The sequence below is a fragment of the Mobula hypostoma genome, chromosome 4, assembly GCF_963921235.1.
Source record: "Mobula hypostoma chromosome 4, sMobHyp1.1, whole genome shotgun sequence".
Lineage (NCBI taxonomy): Eukaryota > Metazoa > Chordata > Chondrichthyes > Myliobatiformes > Myliobatidae > Mobula > Mobula hypostoma.
In genome coordinates, this window is record NC_086100.1 from 25,323,452 (window position 1) to 25,342,664 (window position 19,213).

At 38.2% G+C, this 19,213-nt stretch overlaps 1 protein-coding gene across 3 annotated transcripts in view; it reads right to left on the reverse strand.

Moving 5' to 3' along the window:
• u2surp (U2 snRNP-associated SURP domain containing) overlaps positions 1-19,213 on the reverse strand; it is a 97,834-nt gene that overhangs the window by 71,063 nt on the left and 7,558 nt on the right. For all 3 annotated transcript variants that reach the window (XM_063045410.1, XM_063045407.1, XM_063045409.1), the window contains 5 exons: positions 14,431-14,529; positions 13,206-13,320; positions 10,093-10,211; positions 4,094-4,161; positions 3,478-3,593 (listed from right to left, as the gene is read on the reverse strand). In XM_063045410.1, coding sequence (XP_062901480.1) covers positions 3,478-3,593; positions 4,094-4,161; positions 10,093-10,211; positions 13,206-13,320; positions 14,431-14,487 — 475 coding nt within the window. In that variant the 5' untranslated portion in view covers positions 14,488-14,529. The remainder of the gene's footprint in view (positions 1-3,477; positions 3,594-4,093; positions 4,162-10,092; positions 10,212-13,205; positions 13,321-14,430; positions 14,530-19,213) is intronic.

The window sequence follows — 19,213 nt, forward strand, 5'->3', positions numbered from 1 at the left end:
TTGGAATAATAAAAGACCAAGAATTAGTAAATGTCACTTACAAAAGTTGAACAAGGATAGAGGTCTTGCTTATAAGTAATTTTCCTTATATATTGGAGGCTGACCTGTTAGATATTATTACGAGTATGAATCCTTTGATGAAGGGTTCTATTGGAAGAATTTATAATTATTACAATGGGATAAACGTCCTTTATTTAAGATTAAACAAGATTGGGAAAAGGAACTCAATTTGACTTTTATGACGGAGGATTGGACACGGATTCTGAAGCTGGTTAACTCTTCTTCGATCTGTGCTAGTCATTCACTGATTCAATTTAAAATTGTACATCGTTACCATCTGACAAAAGAGACTAAAATATTTCCTAATACTGATAGTTATTGTGATAGATGTAAAACTGAGACAGCTACACTGACACACATGCTTTGGTCTTGTTCTATACTGGAACAGTTCTGAAAGTCAGTTTTTTCAACAATTTCTAAAGCACTTAAAATTAATTTACAACCTAACAAATTAACTGTGCTTTTTGGAATAATTCCTCAAAATATCTATGGTATTTCTGCATCTGACCAACACGTTATTGCATTTGTGACATTGATAGCCAGGAGGGCCATTTTGTTGAAGTGGAAGGATACATCAGCTCCCACTTTGTCATAATGGTTCTCTCAAGTGATGCTATGTCTTAGTTTGGAGAAAATTAGAAGTCGAATCTTTGAACCTTTATTTGATTTTAGAAAAAATGGGGTTCATTTACTTGTTATTATCATTTGAGTTAATTGATAGATTTTCTCCACGATCTAATTGTAAATTTCTGGTATTTTTTTCCTTGCTGGCGGTTTGATGTTTATCTTTAGAAGCTTTTTGTATGATGCATGGCTCCGGGGTTGTACACCTAATGGGGTTTCCCCCCCACTTTTCTGCCTAGTAGGGTTTTTTTTATTCATCACAAAAATTTTTCAATCTTTAAAATAATGCTTTTTTCCCTTGAGATATTCTAAGTGTTGCTTACTTCGATGTACTCGTGTTATTTTTTTGAATAATAATAAAAAGATTTGAAAAGAAAGAAAGAATAAATGAATGATGAAGTCAGTACCCTAACAGCAGTATCCTCATAGCAATTGACCCTAGTGAGCATTTCCAGGCTTTTTTGCTTTTAGTCTTGGTCTACTAGAATAAAATCCAGTCTTCACGGGTTAAATTATAAGTAGAGTTTACTCTACCTGGTGTTGCATTCCAAAGAGGTTAGTAGTTAGTCAATAATTTGACTTAATTGCTAAAGATATTAAAAAAGAAATCTCCAGGTACACAAACTGGTTGAGAAATATTTCCTCAGAATGCCAGTATTTCAGGGCCTTGAGGTACTTGTCAAAAAGTTAGACAAGAGCCTTTCCTAACGGAAGTCAGGAAACATTGTTACATTGTGGGTGGTAGAAATTTCTAAGTCTTCTAAAAACCAAAAAATATCGTTAGCCAATTTTGAATTTTACACGAGAGATGGAGAGCGAGATAAAAAGAACTGTATAAACAGATGAAAGATTATAAATTAGTTACAAATCAGATATGATTTAAATACTGCAACAAAGGCCCATACACCTTCTATGCTTCAAATGAAGATAACCAGTGAATAAGCAGGATACTGAGAACAATTGAATGCTCAAGTGGACAAACAGGTAGGTGAAGTTTTAATTCCAATGGCCTTAACCCAATCCAAAAACTATCCCATAAGAGAATATGTCAGCTGTTTAATGGTACAGAGGTGGGAGAGCAGGCAAGCTAAACGTGAGCGGAAATATTCAAAAGTCTTCTGATAGTGGAATTTGAATAGTTTGAAGACTATTGAATAGCTTGAAGACTTGCTGCAAAATCTGATACGAATATTTGCTCTTCTTGACTAACCCTTGCCAGCAGCTGCTGATTTTTAGTGCATTTAAAATTAATATTTCAATTGGGAATGACATAATATTCAGCTATAATACACATATGTGTTATGAGCATCAGACTGCATTGCTCATTATTCTTTCAGCCAAAATCTCATACATTGGGCCAAGCTATGCAACAGTTCAGGAAGGGACAGGAACAAATTTTTCAACACTAAAACTTGGAAAATTTGACCCTTAGGTGCAAGAATATTTCAGACTGCATTCATGCACCCCCTAGTGTTCAGTTGTATGATGGCATTCTATGTGACAATACTATTTCTATGTAACACATGTCATCACGCAGAGTCCAAGTGTTCCAACTATAAATACCATACAACTCTGACATCTGTTATCCAAGCACTCAGAAATCCTGTTGGTTCATCACCAGGAAACACCTCCCATGTTCTGTGGATTTAGTGGGGTCCTGGTTCCCACATCACATTTAAACTCACCCATGCTATATTGCCCTTGCTCTGTAGAAACATACCTGTTTCTGTTTCCCACACTTCCCTTAAACTAACTTTCTTTGTAACATCTTTAAAAACAAAGTGTGTTGGAGTTTTAATAAAATAAAATTTAACTGGAGTCCCAAGTGTGCTACTTTACAAATTCAGCCATGAACTGAAAAAACTACGAATTTTCTAAAATTTAGCATTTGTCACATACATATTTACTCACTCTTTTGAACATAAAATGCATATCTACACAATTACTGCTTTGAAATGATAGAATTTTAAATGCAACTCCACATCCAATACCCAAACACTACATTTCATTTACCATGCTAAAATCTTAACACTTAGAGTTTAATATTTCCGAAGAATCCTGCTTTCAAAATAAATATACTTCGTCGAGATTAACTATGATAAAAATCCACATGCTATGCAATGTACAAATTTTAAAAGAGGCAACAACAGAATATTATTGATCTGGTACTCTCAAGAACAAGACCAATTTACCTGGTATGGAAACACAAATGCTCTTGAGTGGAAAAGCCATCACGGGTAAAGCCCTCCCTACCACTGAGCGCATCTACATGCAGCGCTGCTGCAGGAATGCAGCATCCATCATTAAGGAACCTCACCATCCAGGTCACGCTCTCTTTTCGCTGCTGTCATCAGGAAGGTGATACAGAAGCCTCAGGGCCCACACCACCAGGTTCAGAAACAGTTTACCCATCAACCATCAGACTCAAACAAGAGTGGATAATTTCATCCAACTTCACTGTTACCGCATTCTATGGACTTAACTTTCAAGAACTCAATCTTATATTCTTGATATTTATTGCTTAGTTATTATTTATTTCTGTATTTGTATTTGCAGTTTGTTGTCTTTTATACATTGGTTGCTTGTCCGTACTGTTGGGGGCAGCCATTCATTGATTTTATTGTTTCTTTTAGTTAGTATGAATACCCACAAGAAAATAAATCGAAGTGTTGTACACATACTTAGACAATAAATTTACTTTGAAATATCTGGCTTCCAACAACTAAATTCTTATGAGAATCAAATTAAATTCAAAGGGGTTTGAATTCTGGTGTAACAATAGATTTTACTCACAAGAGCGGCGACTTTGCGAAGAATCTTCTGACGGCAGAGGTTCAAAACGACTAGGTCTGAAAGAAGTATCCTTACTCCCTTTTGTTTTCTGCCGTTCATCACGTTCTTCCTGGATTCTGAAACCAATATTAAAGTGTTTTTATATCATGTAAATGTTTTCATCTACTGAAAAATGCTGTTAAGTTAGTGGAATTATTGTATACCAAGTCCTGATTGTTTGAGAGATAGAGGCACAGAGTTTATGTAGGTACTTAAAAACAGCTATTAAAACATTTTCCTCAGTATCCATATACTCCTCAAATAAAGTGTTGTAGAAACACAAATTAACCATTAAAAATGTTTTCATGGCTAAAAAATTTCTACTAAAAACTACATCCTTTGAAACTTATAAGAGTGACAGATTTTTTTTAAATCACAAGGTCCAGCTATGTAAATAAGGATGATTGTCACAAATTAGTGAGACTCTTGACGAACTTTGTCTGGAAACATACACTATATACAAACAATGGTTCTTCAGTGTGTATCTAGATGGGGCCAACTTCACTATAACACAGTAAATCAGTGGGTAACGAGGACCAGGTATATATATTTTTTTGAATGATGAACATTTACTTACTGTTTTAATTCCTCTTTGAAAAGCTCCAAATTACTTTTCTTCTTCTCCTTTTCACCCTTCTTTAGGGGCTGAAAATAATCCAGTTAGTTGACTTGAAACAATGTATTCATCAGTATTACGAAATTTAAATTGCAAAGTTAACAATGAAAACAAAAATAATTCAAGCTATTCCACAAGAGCCTAGTTGTCATGTCTATAAGTACAGCACCAAATTTATCCCTGCCACACTTAATTCAACAATTAAACACAACCTACCGAGAATGGGTAAAAAGGTCGTGCTTAAATAAGTCAAGAATAAAATATTGCAACTGCTGGAAACTTGAGATTTAAAAAATGCTGGTTGATACTCCACTGGTTAAGCAATATACTAGGATAAAGAAAGTTAACATTTTCTGACCTTTTGTCAGTTTCAAAATTGGTGAAAGTATGGTTCTTTCTTTCTTGTGAGATAAGTACTGTTAACAATTTTAATTTAGAAAGTCTTAAAGGGACCAAATTTGCCAGAAAAGAACATAAAATGTGTAGCTGAAGCAAGCTACAGATCAACCCTGGGGAATAGCTCATGATATTGGTTGCGTAAATTGTTGACCAACAGATTGCGTTTTGAATAACAAATAGAATCTTTTAGCCTATAATAGGCAATAGCTATATGGCCTCAAGAATCCAGGCTAGCTTCCACGTTTAAATACCAGAGTGAGGTTGAAAGTGACACATTAGCTTTGCATAGAGATGTCAGGCTGCATTAGCATAGAGCTAACTGTACATGTCAAACATGGAATTAGGAAATACTTCAACTGATTGTGCACCAGAAGATTTTCCTATTTGTTTTTAAGTTACTAATTTATCCTTCTCAGTGTCCGAAAGGCAATGAATTTGTCGAGGCTAATATTCCACAGTACTTCATCTGTGATCTTAAAAAACAAAAAAAAAGCAATGGTCTGCAGTCCAAGTTGATGAGAAGCAAGCAGGATGCCCAAAGTTTCCGAAAGTAACCCACTAACAGAGACTGAAAAGGAATCAAATCTAAATGCTCACTGATATGCTCATCATATTACACGCAGTGACAAACACATTCTACTTCAAGATCTGCTTTTTCTTTCATTGGCCGAGTTACTCTTCTACAACTTCTAGGTACAGCAACACCTTCGAAGAAGTCAGCCCTCGCATCCAAGACTGAACACCAAGTTGAGCCTCAAGACAACCACAGTGAACACCATACCTTTGATCTTGATCAACAATTCATGCAACTGATGATCAAGATGGAGTACTTATTACTCCTAATTATTTCTACACACTAACCAAGTGCAAGTGACTAGATAAATTACTGATCTGAAAATAGACACATATTCTTTAATGTCTTTCACTTATTAAGGAAACAAAATAAAAATGTATTTCCAATTCTCACATAATTCTTTCCTGTAGAGTGAGCTAGTAAGTGGAAGGCAAAAGCCAATATTCATCAAGTCACCATTGTTCTCCAACCCAAATTTGGACAAATTTACAAGAGTTTGAGGGCTGTACAAACCAAGTTTATCAAGTGTACTCAACATATGTAGGTATCACAGAATACATTATTATTATACATTAAGAGTGCTGGGAGTTAGGGGACAAATATTGACACCAATAGGAATCTGGTAACTAACAGCAAAAAAGATGGGATAAATGGGTCATTTTCAGTTTATCAATTAGTGGATTACCCTGGGAATCAGTGAACTCCCAATAATTTATAAATTATAGCAACAAATTCAATGAAGGTATTGTAAGGTCCTATAGCCAAATTTGCTGATGGTACAGAGATGTGTAGATCACCAAGTTGTGAAGAGGCCTCAAAGAAATAGCAAACTATAGATGAATGGTGAAGTAGTCAACAAATGAAGTATAATGTAGAAAAACATGAAGTTAGCTGCTTTGGGAAGAACACAGAAAATCTGCAGCACCTTACAGGCCCTTTGGCCCACAATGTTGTGCCGACCATGTAACCTACTCTAGAAGCTGCCTAGAGAAAGAAAACTATTTAAACAAGACTATAAAAACCAAAATATATGAAGGACTTCTTGTACAAGAAAAGCAAAAGGTTACCACACAGGTAATGCAATTAATGAGATGGTAAATGAAAAGTTATCTTTTAATACAAGTGTTATGGAGTCCAAAATTAGGTAGGTTTTACATAGGTCAGGATGCTGTTTACCCTGACATATCAGGATAAACTGTTTATCAGGATAATGCTGTTCCTCTCCACACCTTGTGGCGCATCAGGTGACAACTGTGCTGTTTCTTGAGCAATTTTGTCTGTTTTTTAAAAAATGAAACCAAGTTGCTAGCTTGACGCTCAACCCAGCACGGATGGAAAGCTGGAAGCACTCGCCTCAAATTCCAGTGCGGACGCCACTATACCATCTGCCAGCTTACTGACTATAGCTCAGTGCTCAACACCATCATTCCCACAGTCCTGACTGAAACCCCTTAGAACCTGACCTCCGTACCTCCCTTTGCAACTGAAACCATGACTTGCTAACCAGAAGACCACAATCTGTGTGGGTTGATAATAACATCTCCACCTTGCTGACAACCAACACTAGCGCACCTCATGGATGTTGGCTTAGACTACTGCTCTACTCTCTCTACACCCATGAGTGTCTGGCTAGGCATAGCTCAAATGCCATCTATAAATTTGCTGATGATACAACCATTGTTGGCAGAATCTCAGATGGAGACGGGAGGGTATATAGGAGCAAGATATACCAGCTAGTTGAGTGATGTCACGGCAACAACCTTATACACAATGACAATAAAACCAAAGAACTGATTGTGGACTTCAGAAAGGATAGGATGAAGGAACACAAGCCAATTCTCAGAGGAATCAGAAGTGGAGAGAGTGAGTAATTTCAAGTTCCTGGATCTCAATATCTCTGAGGGCCTAACCTGGTCCCAACATATCAAAGCAGCTATAACGAAGGCAAGAGAGCAACTATATTTCATTAGGAGTTTGAGGACATTTGGTTTGTCACCTAAAATACTCGAAAATTTCTACAGATGTATCGTGGAGTTTTCTAAATGGCTGCATCACCATCTGGTATCGGGGGGGGGGGGGTGCAACTGCACAGGATCAGTGGGCTGCAGAAAATCATAAAATTAGTCAGCTCCATCATGGGTACTAGCCTCCTTAGTATCCAAGACAGCTTCAAGGAGTGGTGCCTCTGAAAGGAGGAGTCCATCATAAGGACCCCCACCAACTAGGACATGCCCTCTTCTCATTGTTACCATCAGGAAGGAGGTTCCGAAGCCTGGAGGCACACACTCAGCGATTCAGCAGCTTCTTCCCTTCTGCTATTGATTTCTAAACAGACACTGAGCCCGTGAATACTACCTCATTACTTCATTTTATTTCTGTTTTTGCACCAATATTTAATTTAACTATTTAATATACATATACAGTTGCAAGAAAAAGTTTGTGAACCCTTTGCAGTTACCTGGTTTTCTGCATTAATTACTCAACGAGTTGAGATTGGAGGTATGGGTTGTGGAGGTGCTCTGCCCTATTAAAATATGACATACAAAGCTAGGTGCCTGCCTGTCAGAGCCTGCTCTTCTCAAGAAATATCTGTTCATGTGCACCATGTCTCAATCAAAACAACTTTCAGATGACCTTAGAAGAATTGTACAGATGAATGAAGCTGAAATAGGCTACAAAAACATTTCTAAAGACCTGAGTGTTCATCAGTCCACAGTAAGAGAAACTGTCTACAAATGGAGGATATTCAACACTCTTGCTACTTTCCCTAGGAGTGGGCGTCCTGCAAAGATCGCATCAAGTGCACAACGTGCAACACCAAAGGAAGTGAAAAAGAACCCAAGGGTAACAGCAAAAGACCCACATAAACATCTAGAACTTGCTAAAGTCTCTGTTCATCTGTGCACTGTAAGAAAAACACTGAACAAGAATGTTTGTGGAAGGACACCACAAAGGAAACCACTGTTCTCAAAAAAAACACTGCTGTACATCTCATTTGCACAAGACCACCCGTGTGTTCCACAACACTTCACACCAAAACCTCATCCCAACTGTGGAGCATGGTGGAAGAAGCATCATGGGTGGACAGCTTGCAATCGTTGAGGGAATAATAAATTCAAACTGGATCAAGACATTTTACAGAAGAATGTCAGATTCGCAGTCCGTCACCTGAAGTTGAATAGAAGTTGGATGATGCAACAACACAATGATCCGAACCACAAGAGTAAATCAACAGAGTGATTTAAAAAGAAGAAAATTCATGTTTTGGAATGGCCAAGTCAGTGCAGATCTTAACCCAACTGAGGTGCAGTGGCATGACCTAAAGAGGGCTGTTCATGTGAGGTATCACAGAAGTATTGGAGAACTGAAGCAGTTTTGTGTGGAGGAATAGTCTAAAATTTCTCCTTGCCAATGTGCAAGTCTGATCATCAGCTACAGGAAACATTCAGTGGAGGTTATTCCTGCTAAAGAAGGTTCTACCAGTTATTAAATACAAGGGTTCACATACTTTTTCCATTCTGGACTGCAAATGAATAATCAATGTGTTCAATAAAGACATGAAAAATACAATTTTGTGTCATTAGTTTAGGCAGATTGTGTTTGTCTATTATTATAACTTAGATGAAGATCAGATCACATTTTATGAGTAATGCAGAAAACCAGTTAATTGCAAAAGGTTCACAAACTTTTTCTTGCAACTGTATATACTTACTGTAATTGTTTTTTCTCTCTCTAAATATATTTATCGTATATTGTACTGTTGCTGCAAGATTAACAAATTTCACAACATATGCCGGCGATATTATAAGAAAGTGAGGGGAAGGGAGGGAGGACAAGCTAGAAGGTGATAGGTGAAGCCAGGTGGGTGGGGGAGGGAAAGTGCAGTTGAGAGGTGATAGGTGGAAAAGTCAAAAACCTGATAGGAGAGAAGAGTAGACCATGGAAGAAGGAGGTACAAGGGGAAGATGATAGGCAGGTGATAAGGGGCAAGAGGCCAGAGTGGGGAATTGAAGCAGAGAGAAGCAGGTGAAAAAAAATTCTAGGAAGTCAGAGGAATCGACGTTCATGCCATCAGGTTGGAGGCTACCTAGATGGAATATGAAGTGTTGCTTCTCCACCTGAGAGTGGTCTCATCGTGGCAGAAGAGAAGGCCATGGACCAACATGTTGGAACAAGAATGGGGACAGGAATTAAAATGGTTGGCCAGTGTAATTCCATGTTTTGCAGATAAAGCAGAGATTCATGACAAACTTGTCCCCCAATCTATGTAAACAGTTGGCTTGTGCAGATCTCTCTTTTTGGAAGGAGACAGTGTAGTGTACATAGCAAGGACACCTTAAAAACTGAAGTATTGTGTTCTGATCTCAAGATATTGCTATATCAGTTACTGTTACTTAGCTATATATTTTTGCCATTAATAGATGATGCTCTACTAATCGTTTTACCTCATATTTGCTCATGCAAGCAGCTAAACAAGAGCAGCTATAGACATGATAATCAGGAGAGAAAATTTCTTTCCACTTAGAAAGATTAGGATATTTTCAAAACTGGAGAAATTCCGGACACCAGATTGGATGGGATGACATTTTCTTCTTTGGAATGGAAGGCAGCAGGCTGAGGGGGAACGGGGAAAGATTGAATTGATTGGAAAAACCCATTTCCTTTAAGAAATTGGTCGATTTCAAGAGGACACAAATTGAAGGCAGTCTGTACATGTATTGGGTGAAATTATTCAATTGCCTAAAAGGCAATGGAGGCAGAATTTCTCATATGCACGATAAAAAGTTCTAAAATGAGTACTTGAAATCCCATAAACTAAGACTATAGACAAAGAATTTCAAAATTGGATTAAGCAGTTTATCTCTTCTATAACTATCAGGCAAACCAGCTGATAGTTTTCCACTATACTCACTAAATGCAGGACACTTGACTTTGTGTGGTGCAAATTTGTATTTATGCATTAGACTAATTAAAATATGACACTTACAGGCTTCTTGGGATCAGATACGAAAGACGGTGGAGAAGATTTATCTGGCATTACGTTCTTTATTTCAGGAACCCGTGTAGAAGGCTTGTATAGTTTTCCTTTCTGTTCCTCGAATCGTTCTAATAACGCAAGAATAAATTTTGTGTTATTAAGTATTTTTCTCACGAACAGTGGATTCAAGCTATGGTAACAAGTGCATTTATGACCAACTAGTGCTAATGCCTGGAAGCTTCTATACAATCCTCAGCAGCCTGATGACAGATGTTCTGCTCATAACCATTTTCATTAAAAGTTGAAAGAAGAACTGCTTACTTTAGTCACTGCCTCCAACTCTGTGTTCTTTCATACTACGTTCATCTTAATAATTAACATTGCATATTATCTGCCTAGGCCAACTTATCAATTCAGAAACTGATGGACAAGTTATTCCAAATTAGCAATCCATTCAAAATGCTATTCATAAATGATAATCAGATAACTCCAAAATACTGAGAAATTAGTTTTTGGTCCATTTATAAGATAATTAGTACCAGACCAAATTTTTTTCCTCATTAATCTATATGTAAAACTTCAACAAAAATCTATAAAGTATGTAGGAAATTCTCTTTTAAGTACAATCTACCACATAATCAGTGCCTTCCTCCCCAAAACCTATTCAATATGTTCAGTTCAGACACACATCACACAAAATTTCCAACTTGTGCAAATATACTTCTACCAACTGCTTCTCTCCTATTATCAGATTTAGCTACCAAAATCTACTGTGCTACTCCAAGATGTAAGAGAAGATGTAAGTGTCTAATCCAAGATGTAAGAGAAGAAGTCAGAGGAACGCACAAAGAGAGACCAGAATCACTGGATTGGTGGTTGAAAAATTAATTATTTTCAATTAGACTGGATGCAAATTGTTGGATGGAAAAGCCACTTTAAGCGCCCACAGCGTCAAAGTTAAACCAAATGGGCCACGTTGTTTAAGCATCTTACAAGTCCTATTCGAACTTCTTCTAAAATAATGCCATCATATTGTTAAAGATTTCTTTCTCATTTGACAACCTCTTGCTCTCCTAAATGACACAATTTTCATTGAATGCAGATTAGAAACATGCACTGTACCCCTCGTTACTAAGGTTTACTATATAAAAAAATTCCTTGTTGGCTTTAGTTTAAATGCACTCTTATAAGGGTCTCGGCCCGAAACATCGACTGTACCTCTTCCTATAGATGCTGCCTGGCCTGCTGTGTTCACCAGCAACTTTTATGTGTGTTGCTTATAATAATTATGTAGGGATAGTTTCAATCTTTTTGCTCAATTCCTTTTCCATCTTCCAAATACACTTCATTCCGGTGTGAACTACTACTACGTCGACTCAGGCCTCGGGGGCCGGCGTCGGGCACGATGATGGACTCTCCACTTCTCCCTCATCAGTGTGTTCAGTTCATCTACATTAGCTGCGCCGCTGTCTTCTAGGAGCGTGTTGACCATAGTCTTGGGAGGGCGCCCAGGGTTCATCCTCCTGTGCTTGGGCTCCCATGTGATGACTAGGCTGGCAGGTAGCTCGGGGTGAAGTTCACGTACAATTCCCAACCACACCCTAGCCACACACAGAAGATCACAATGCATTTTGCCTCAAGACTTCCAACAATTTTAAGTTTAATTCTGGTCATAAACTTCTTGTTTTGGAAAGTGTACTCAGATTTACCAGGATATTGCCCAGATTAGAGAGCATAAACTACAAACGTTTGAACAAGGAGAGGCTGGACAAACTTGGGATATTTACTCTGGAGCAGAGGTTGAAAGTAGTTTAAGGTTATGGGAGTCATTGATAGGTTAAACAGTCAGAGTCTTTATCTCAAGGTAGTAATGCCATGTATATACATTTAAGGTGACAGGAGGAGGTTCAAAGGAGATGAACTGCGCTTTTATTTCCTGCTGTAGGCGCTGGGAATAAGCTGCTAGGGAGAGTGGTGGAAGCAGATTATGGTAGTGGCATTTAAGAGGCCTTTAGGTAGACACATAAATATGCAGGGAATGGAGGGATATGGTTCACGGACATGCGGAAGAGAAGAGAATTAGATTAATCCAGCATTGTGGGCTGAAGGGCCCATTCCTCTGTTCATCTCAAGTAAACTTTATTGGGCAATATGCTATTGCATATGACTAATGGATGCCTTAGTTTTACCTGAATAGATGATTATAGCATACAACATACGTGTAAGCTCTGGCAGCCAATATCAAATACCAGTGCATAGCTCATGGATACACCTGAACTCTTGGATGGGTAAGTAATTCCTGGCCAACTGAATTCCAAAGGAAACTTCAGTAATAACATTCCATGACTTAAAAATGTCCAAAGAGGAAATCATAGCATGATCATTATCTGCATTACTATCTTTCAGACTTTTTGATAGGATGCAACGATCCTTCCGACTGTTATCCAAGCAAATCTTAATTTGTCTCCAATATATTCAAATGAAAAGTTTCAAAAACTGCTGCTTGTATTACTACACCAAATAAGTGTAATTTAAAAAATCAATACGACAACTCAAACTACCCATTAACTATCCCCCTAGCTTCTGGAATTTCATCATCTGCCATGAGTGACAGAATTGCACCTTCAACAAAATCAAAGGAATTCATGTAGAATCTGTAATATTCTTAGCTACTTTATATGTTTGAAACAGGTGTTTAATATAACCTGTTCATTTTAGATATCTACTAATAACAGTTTTGCTATAGAAATGCAAGTGCCAATAATGCTAACACTTCCCCAAGAAAACAGGTTGGAACACTGATGAAACTTACTGGGCTCAATATGCTAAAGTAGTTTGGGATACTCGAGTTATAGAAAGTTTATAATAGATCTCACAAATGCAGGGGCAAGCATATCCAGAAAACACAAACTGTAAATCGTTGAGAATATTACAATACCTCTTGGCCAAACAGAAGTCTACTTTGCACCATTTTTGCTGAGATTAAATCCTACCGACATGGAATAGTTCACATATGAACTGAAATATGGACGTTATAAGCTTTATGAAAAGGAATTATAACATGACTTGAGTCACTTTCCTTTTACATTAAAAGTATGATAGACATAGCATTTTAAATTTACCTTTTGTTGCATTTACAATGCCTCCTCTTACAAAAGCTTTTACTTTGCTGGAGTCAGCCCCCTCAAAAGAGGCCAAAAACTCTTCATATATCTCCGCTGCTGCCTTCTCATCTTCCTGGGGGATACAAATAGCTTAATGTTAGTTACTTCCATGTGTAATAAAAATTAATATATTTAAAAGCAATTAGCTACCGAATACACTTTACATATTAAATTGCTTTAAATAGTGGCATCCATGATAAACTGCAAAATTCATTATGCATGCATTAAATATGCACATTAATTCAGCACAGAACTGATAATCACCAAGAGTCCAAACACCATGGTTTAGAAACTAATGTGCTTTTTTATTCATAACACTGCACTGCTCACTTTTACCCAAGGCTTATTATCAACAGACAGCTGGCAAAGGCAATACTGCAGCCAGACAGATCAAAGTATTCTGTTCCATGCCCAATTAAGTCATCTCAGATTAGTGGCAGTTTGCCTCTGTTGTTCATTTCTAGAGTTTTTAAAGCAGTTGACAGAAAGAAATGGAATAAAAGTACAGGGGTCTTGTCACTGTGTTCTACCCAGTAAACCAATACATTTATGTCCACAACTTCAATCATAGGATTAAGAGAGGATTGAGGTGTGCTGTAATAGTCTGTTCTCCAATCCCAACTTCTACTGAAGGTAAAAGTGGACATGGTCATTCAAAAGAAACTGCCTACGACATTCCCAATATCCTTGCAGGCAAAAAGCTTAAACAAGTCAGTTTCAAAATTAATGGATTTTTAAAATTTAGAGATTCAAAAAATTGATTTTATGTCCAAAATTTAAAGAATTAAAAGTGATAAATAGTTCTAATGAATTGTTATGGTTTGATACAATTCCTGCATCCACAAATGGTGCCTGACTAGGTGTATATTTTAGCAACCTTTCCAAAACAGAGACCAAAAATGAACACCTCACAGGAAAGAGATAATAAGAATGAAAAAAGCTACATTTGGGGAAATCATTTACTGTAACTATACTGCAAATAATAATCACTGATCCATTTTGTTCAAAAAAAGTAACTGACAAAATTCCTACTTTTTCCCCAAGGGGAGGGGCTTGATACACTTTACGGAAGCACAAATAGATCTGTACATTTCCAAGACTGATCATTTAAATCTGGCAATTCTTCCCATGTTTCTATTGAGTTTTCCATACATATATCCTGCAAGTCCTAAAGATTCCATACCTTCTTTTTAATTTCCTCCTGTTCCTTTTTACTGAGGGTCCTTTTTGAGGAAGTCATTTTGCCGGGGCTCTGGGTTTTTTGTTGTTGATAAAGCACTCACTGGATAAAAGAACAATTAACACAATTTATCAGAACCAACACACAAAAGAGCAATGTTCACCAGAATGTGATTTTGTTTTACACAGGTGAATCATACAAAACAAGTAGAAACACCTGGATAATATTAACATTTTCGACTGTATACCCTCCACGTAATAGAGAACCTAACAACAGCTTTAGCATCTGTGAATAGACCTGACTCAAGTCTGTCTGTATACCATGCAAATCAAAGCTTTTCGCTACAGTACATGACAAAAACAAAACTAATTACCAACCTTAGTATTTTTCCTATGGACACTGATATTTGTACCCTATTTATCTTATACAAAAGCTATGTGATAGAAGCAGATTTTGAAATCAACTTGGTTCAAATAAAAAGCTACAGCAATGCAAGCCAAAGTATATTAAAATACTATAGGTGTATATTTTTGTGTTAAGATTCAAATTGTGAGTTGAAAAATTGTGACAAGACCAAAAACTTCTATGTCAATTGCAAAGAGCAGATGCAACTGTGCCCACAGTTCAAATGTAGAACATTGTGAGCACAAAACAACCAAGATTAATGGCTCTGCTCCAACACTGTAACCACTTGTTACTTTCTGAAGTACTTTGTTGAGTATTCATGATTAGAAATTAAGAGCACTTGTACCCCTTAGACTAACAAAATGACACTTCCAGATAAAGAAGTTGGCATTAAACTACCTCCCTATTACATGTAATGTAATATCATCAGCAATATTTATAAGCAGAACTGAGAAATAACAAAGTATGACCACGTTAATGAGGCTATCTTACAGACCAGCTGGCAGTCCCATGGATTTAGAGGAACAAATCTGTAGAGAGATCACAGACTGTTGCAGGAAACATAAGGCTGTTAAAGTAGGTGATTTTAACTTTCCACATATTGACTGGGAATCCCTACTGTAAAAGGACTCAGTGGGACACAGTTTGTCAAATGTGTTCAGGAAAGTTTCCTTCATCAGTACATAGAAGTCCCAGAGAGATTGTGCAATACTGGATCTGCTATTAGGGAATGAGACACATAGGTGACAGAAGTTTGCGTAGGGGAACACTTTGCATCCAGCGACCACAATGCCATTAGTTTCAAAGTAAATATGCAACGAGATCGGTCTGGTCCGCAGATTGACATTATAAATTGCAGAAAAGCCAATTCTGATGATATCAGAAATTATCTGGCAAATGTGGATTGGGACAGGCTATTTTCTGACAAAGGTGTACAAAGCTTGTATGTGGCTGTCAGAATAAAAGGTAAAGGTAAAAAGTATATGGAACCTTGGTTTTCATGAGATATTGAGGCCCTGGTCGAGAGAAGAAAGGAGGTCCATAGCAGGTATAGTGAAGTAGGAACAAATGAGGTGCTTATGGGGTACAAGAAATGCAAGACAACTCTTAAGAAATCAGGAAGGTTAAAAGGAAGCATGAAGTTGCTCAAGCAGACAAGGTGAAGAAGAATCCTAAGGAGGGATTCTACAGATATGATCAGAGCAAAAGGACTGCTAGAGGCAAAATGTGGTCCTCTAGAAGACCAGAATGGTAATCCATGTGTGGAACCGAAATAGATGGGGGAGATCTTATGTATTCTTTGTATCTGTATTTACTTGGGAGATAGATACAGAGTCTATGGAAGTGAGGCAAAGTGAAGAATCAACTTCATGGACCCTTTAGAGATTACATAGGAGGAGGTGCTTGCTACCCTGAGGCAAATCAGGGTGGATAATTCCACAGGGCCTGACAAGATGTTCCCTCTGACCCTAAGGGAGCCAACTGCAGAAATTGCCGGGGCCCTACCAAAGATATTTAAAACATCCTTAGTGACAGAAGTACCAGAGGATTAGAGGCTAGCTAATGTAAAAAAGATTCTAAACAGAAACAAAGAAATTATAGGCCAGTGAGTCTGACATTAGTTGTGGTAAAGTTATTAGAAGGTATCCTAAGAGACCAGGTACAAGCATTTAGATGTACATAGACTGATTAAGGATAGTCAGCATGGCTTCATGTGTTCTAGGTCATATCTAACCAAGCTTATTTAGTTTGCAAGGAGGTTACCAGGAAGGTGGATGAAGGCAAGGCAGTGGATGTTATCTGCATGGAAGGCATTGACAAGTTCTCCATGGGATGCTAGTCAAAATGGTTCAGTTGCTTGGCATTCAGGATGAGGTAGTTAATTGGATTAGACATTGGCTTCGTGGGAGAAGCCAGAGAGTGGTCATAGAGTGCAGCCTCTCTGACTGGGGGCCTGTGACTAATGATGTGCCGCAGGGATTGGTACTGGGTCTTTTGTTGTTTGGCATCTATATCAATGATCTGGATAATATGGTTAACTGGATCAACAAAACTATGGATGACACCAAGACTGGGGGTGTAGTGGACAGTGAGGAAGGCTATCGTGGCTTGAGAGGGATCTGCATTAGCTGGAAAAATGGGCTGAGAAACTAGCAGATGGAATTTATTGCAGACAGTGCGAGGTTTTGCACTTTGGTATGACCGACCAGGGTAGGTCTTACACAGTGAACAATGGCAGGGCACTATGGAGTGTGGTAGAACAAAGGAATCTTGGAATACAGGTACATAATTCATTGAAAGTGGAGTCACAGGTAGATAGGGTTGTTAAGAATACTTTTCGCACAGTGGCCTTCATAAATCAATGTACTGAGTACAAAAGATGGATGTTATGTTGAAGTTGTATTAAGACTTTGGTCTGGAGGACCCTAGTTACATAGAAAGATTGAATAGATTAGGACTGTATCTTTTAGAACGTAGAAGATTGAGAGGAGATTTGACAGAAGTCTACCAAATAATAAGGGGCATAGATAGGGTAAATGCAAGCAGGCTTTTTTCACTGAGTTTGGGTGGGTCTACAACCATAAGTCTTGGCTTAAGGGTGAAAGGCGAGAAGCTTAAGCGGAACATGAGGGGGAACTTCTACACTCAGAGGGTTGTGAGAGCGTGCATTGAGCTGCCAGCGTAAATGGCCCATGCGAGCTCAATTTCAAGCGAAGTTTGGTCAGCCACATGGATACTAGGTTTACGGAGGACTAGGTCCCTATGTAGGGAATAGGCAGTTGAAATGATTTTTGGCATGGTCTAGATGGGCCGAAGGGGTCTTTCTGTGCTGTACTTCTCTATGACTCCATGTGACAGTTTTAAAATTTCTAATAGTTTAAGAGCCTCAGCTTCCCTATTAACCAGATCATCTGAAAAACAATAATCTTCCCATTTTCCAGGAATCCAACCATGCAGAAAAATAATCCAGACTTCCAAACAACAAACTTGAATGAACCGACAAAACTACTACAACGTATGTACAAATAACTGCCTATTGTTGCTTAAAGCTACCTCTACTGCTTCAGTTTCTGGGGAATCTTTAAACAGGATTTTTACAAACTCTTACTTTCAAAAATTAACAATAATAATTGGTGGATAGTCTGGTCTTATGGTCAAAGATTGCATGCTGATAGGATCATATCCTATCATTTAACCACAAGAATAAACAACCTCACAGCATCAGCCCTGTCAAGTCACGTCATCAGTGCCACTGACTCTGATACAGACCCATACCTTCTCACTTCATCAAGTCACACATCTACACCCACCAGTCCGGACAGAGAAGTAACATGCAGACACTGGTAATAATGAGGAGGGATATGCAGATGGCTTTGCATGCACAACCAGGTCAGATATAACTATGAGAGAACAGGAAAAATGTTTGCTGTATCCTGTCTACAGAGATTTGGGGAGTGTTTATAAAGTATTTGAAGCTTAATCTTCTGTAAGGAGTCTCTGTACGTCCTCCCTGTGGAATGCATGAGTTTTTTTCCAGGTCCTCCAGTTTCATCTGACAGTTCAAAGACGTACCTGGCAGGTTCATTGGTCATTGTAAATTGTCCCACGATTAGGTTTGGTTAGATTTGATTAGATTAGGTTTCTCAATTTAAGAACCAGTCCACTTGACTGAAAAACTGTCTATGTTAATCATAAACATGAGAGATTCTGCAGATGCTGGAAATCCAGAACAATACACACAAAACGCTGCAGGAACTCAGCAAGTCAGGCAGTATCCATGTAAAGTAATGAATAGTCAACATTTTGGGCAAAGGTCCTTTATCAGGACTGGAAAGGAAAGGGATATACGATAGAATGAGGTGGTTGGGGGGGGGGGAGAGAAGAAGAACAAGCGAGGTGATAGGTGAAGCCAGGTGGGGGGAGATTAAATAAGAAGCTAAGCGGTGATCGGTGGGAAAGACGAAGGGCTGGAGAAAAAGGAATCTGATAGAAGAGAATAGACCATGGGAAAAAGGGAAGGAGGGACACCAGAGGAGGTGATAGAGGGAGGAGAAAAGAAAATCTACTAGAAGTTCGAGAAGTTGATGTTCACGCCATCCAGTTGATAGCTGTCTAGATATAATGAGGTGCAGCGCCTCCCAACCTGAGAGTGCCCTCATCATGGCAGAAGAGGTGATAGGAATGGTGATAGGAATTAAAATGGCTGGCCACTGGGAATTCTATTATTTTTTTTGTGGATGGTGCCAAAAGTATTCGATAATGCCATCCCCTAATCTACATCGGGTTCTCACCTATGTAGATAAGGCCGCATTGGGAGCATCAGATACAATTGACAATCCCAACAGATTTGCAAGTGAAGCATTGCCTCACCTGGAAGGTC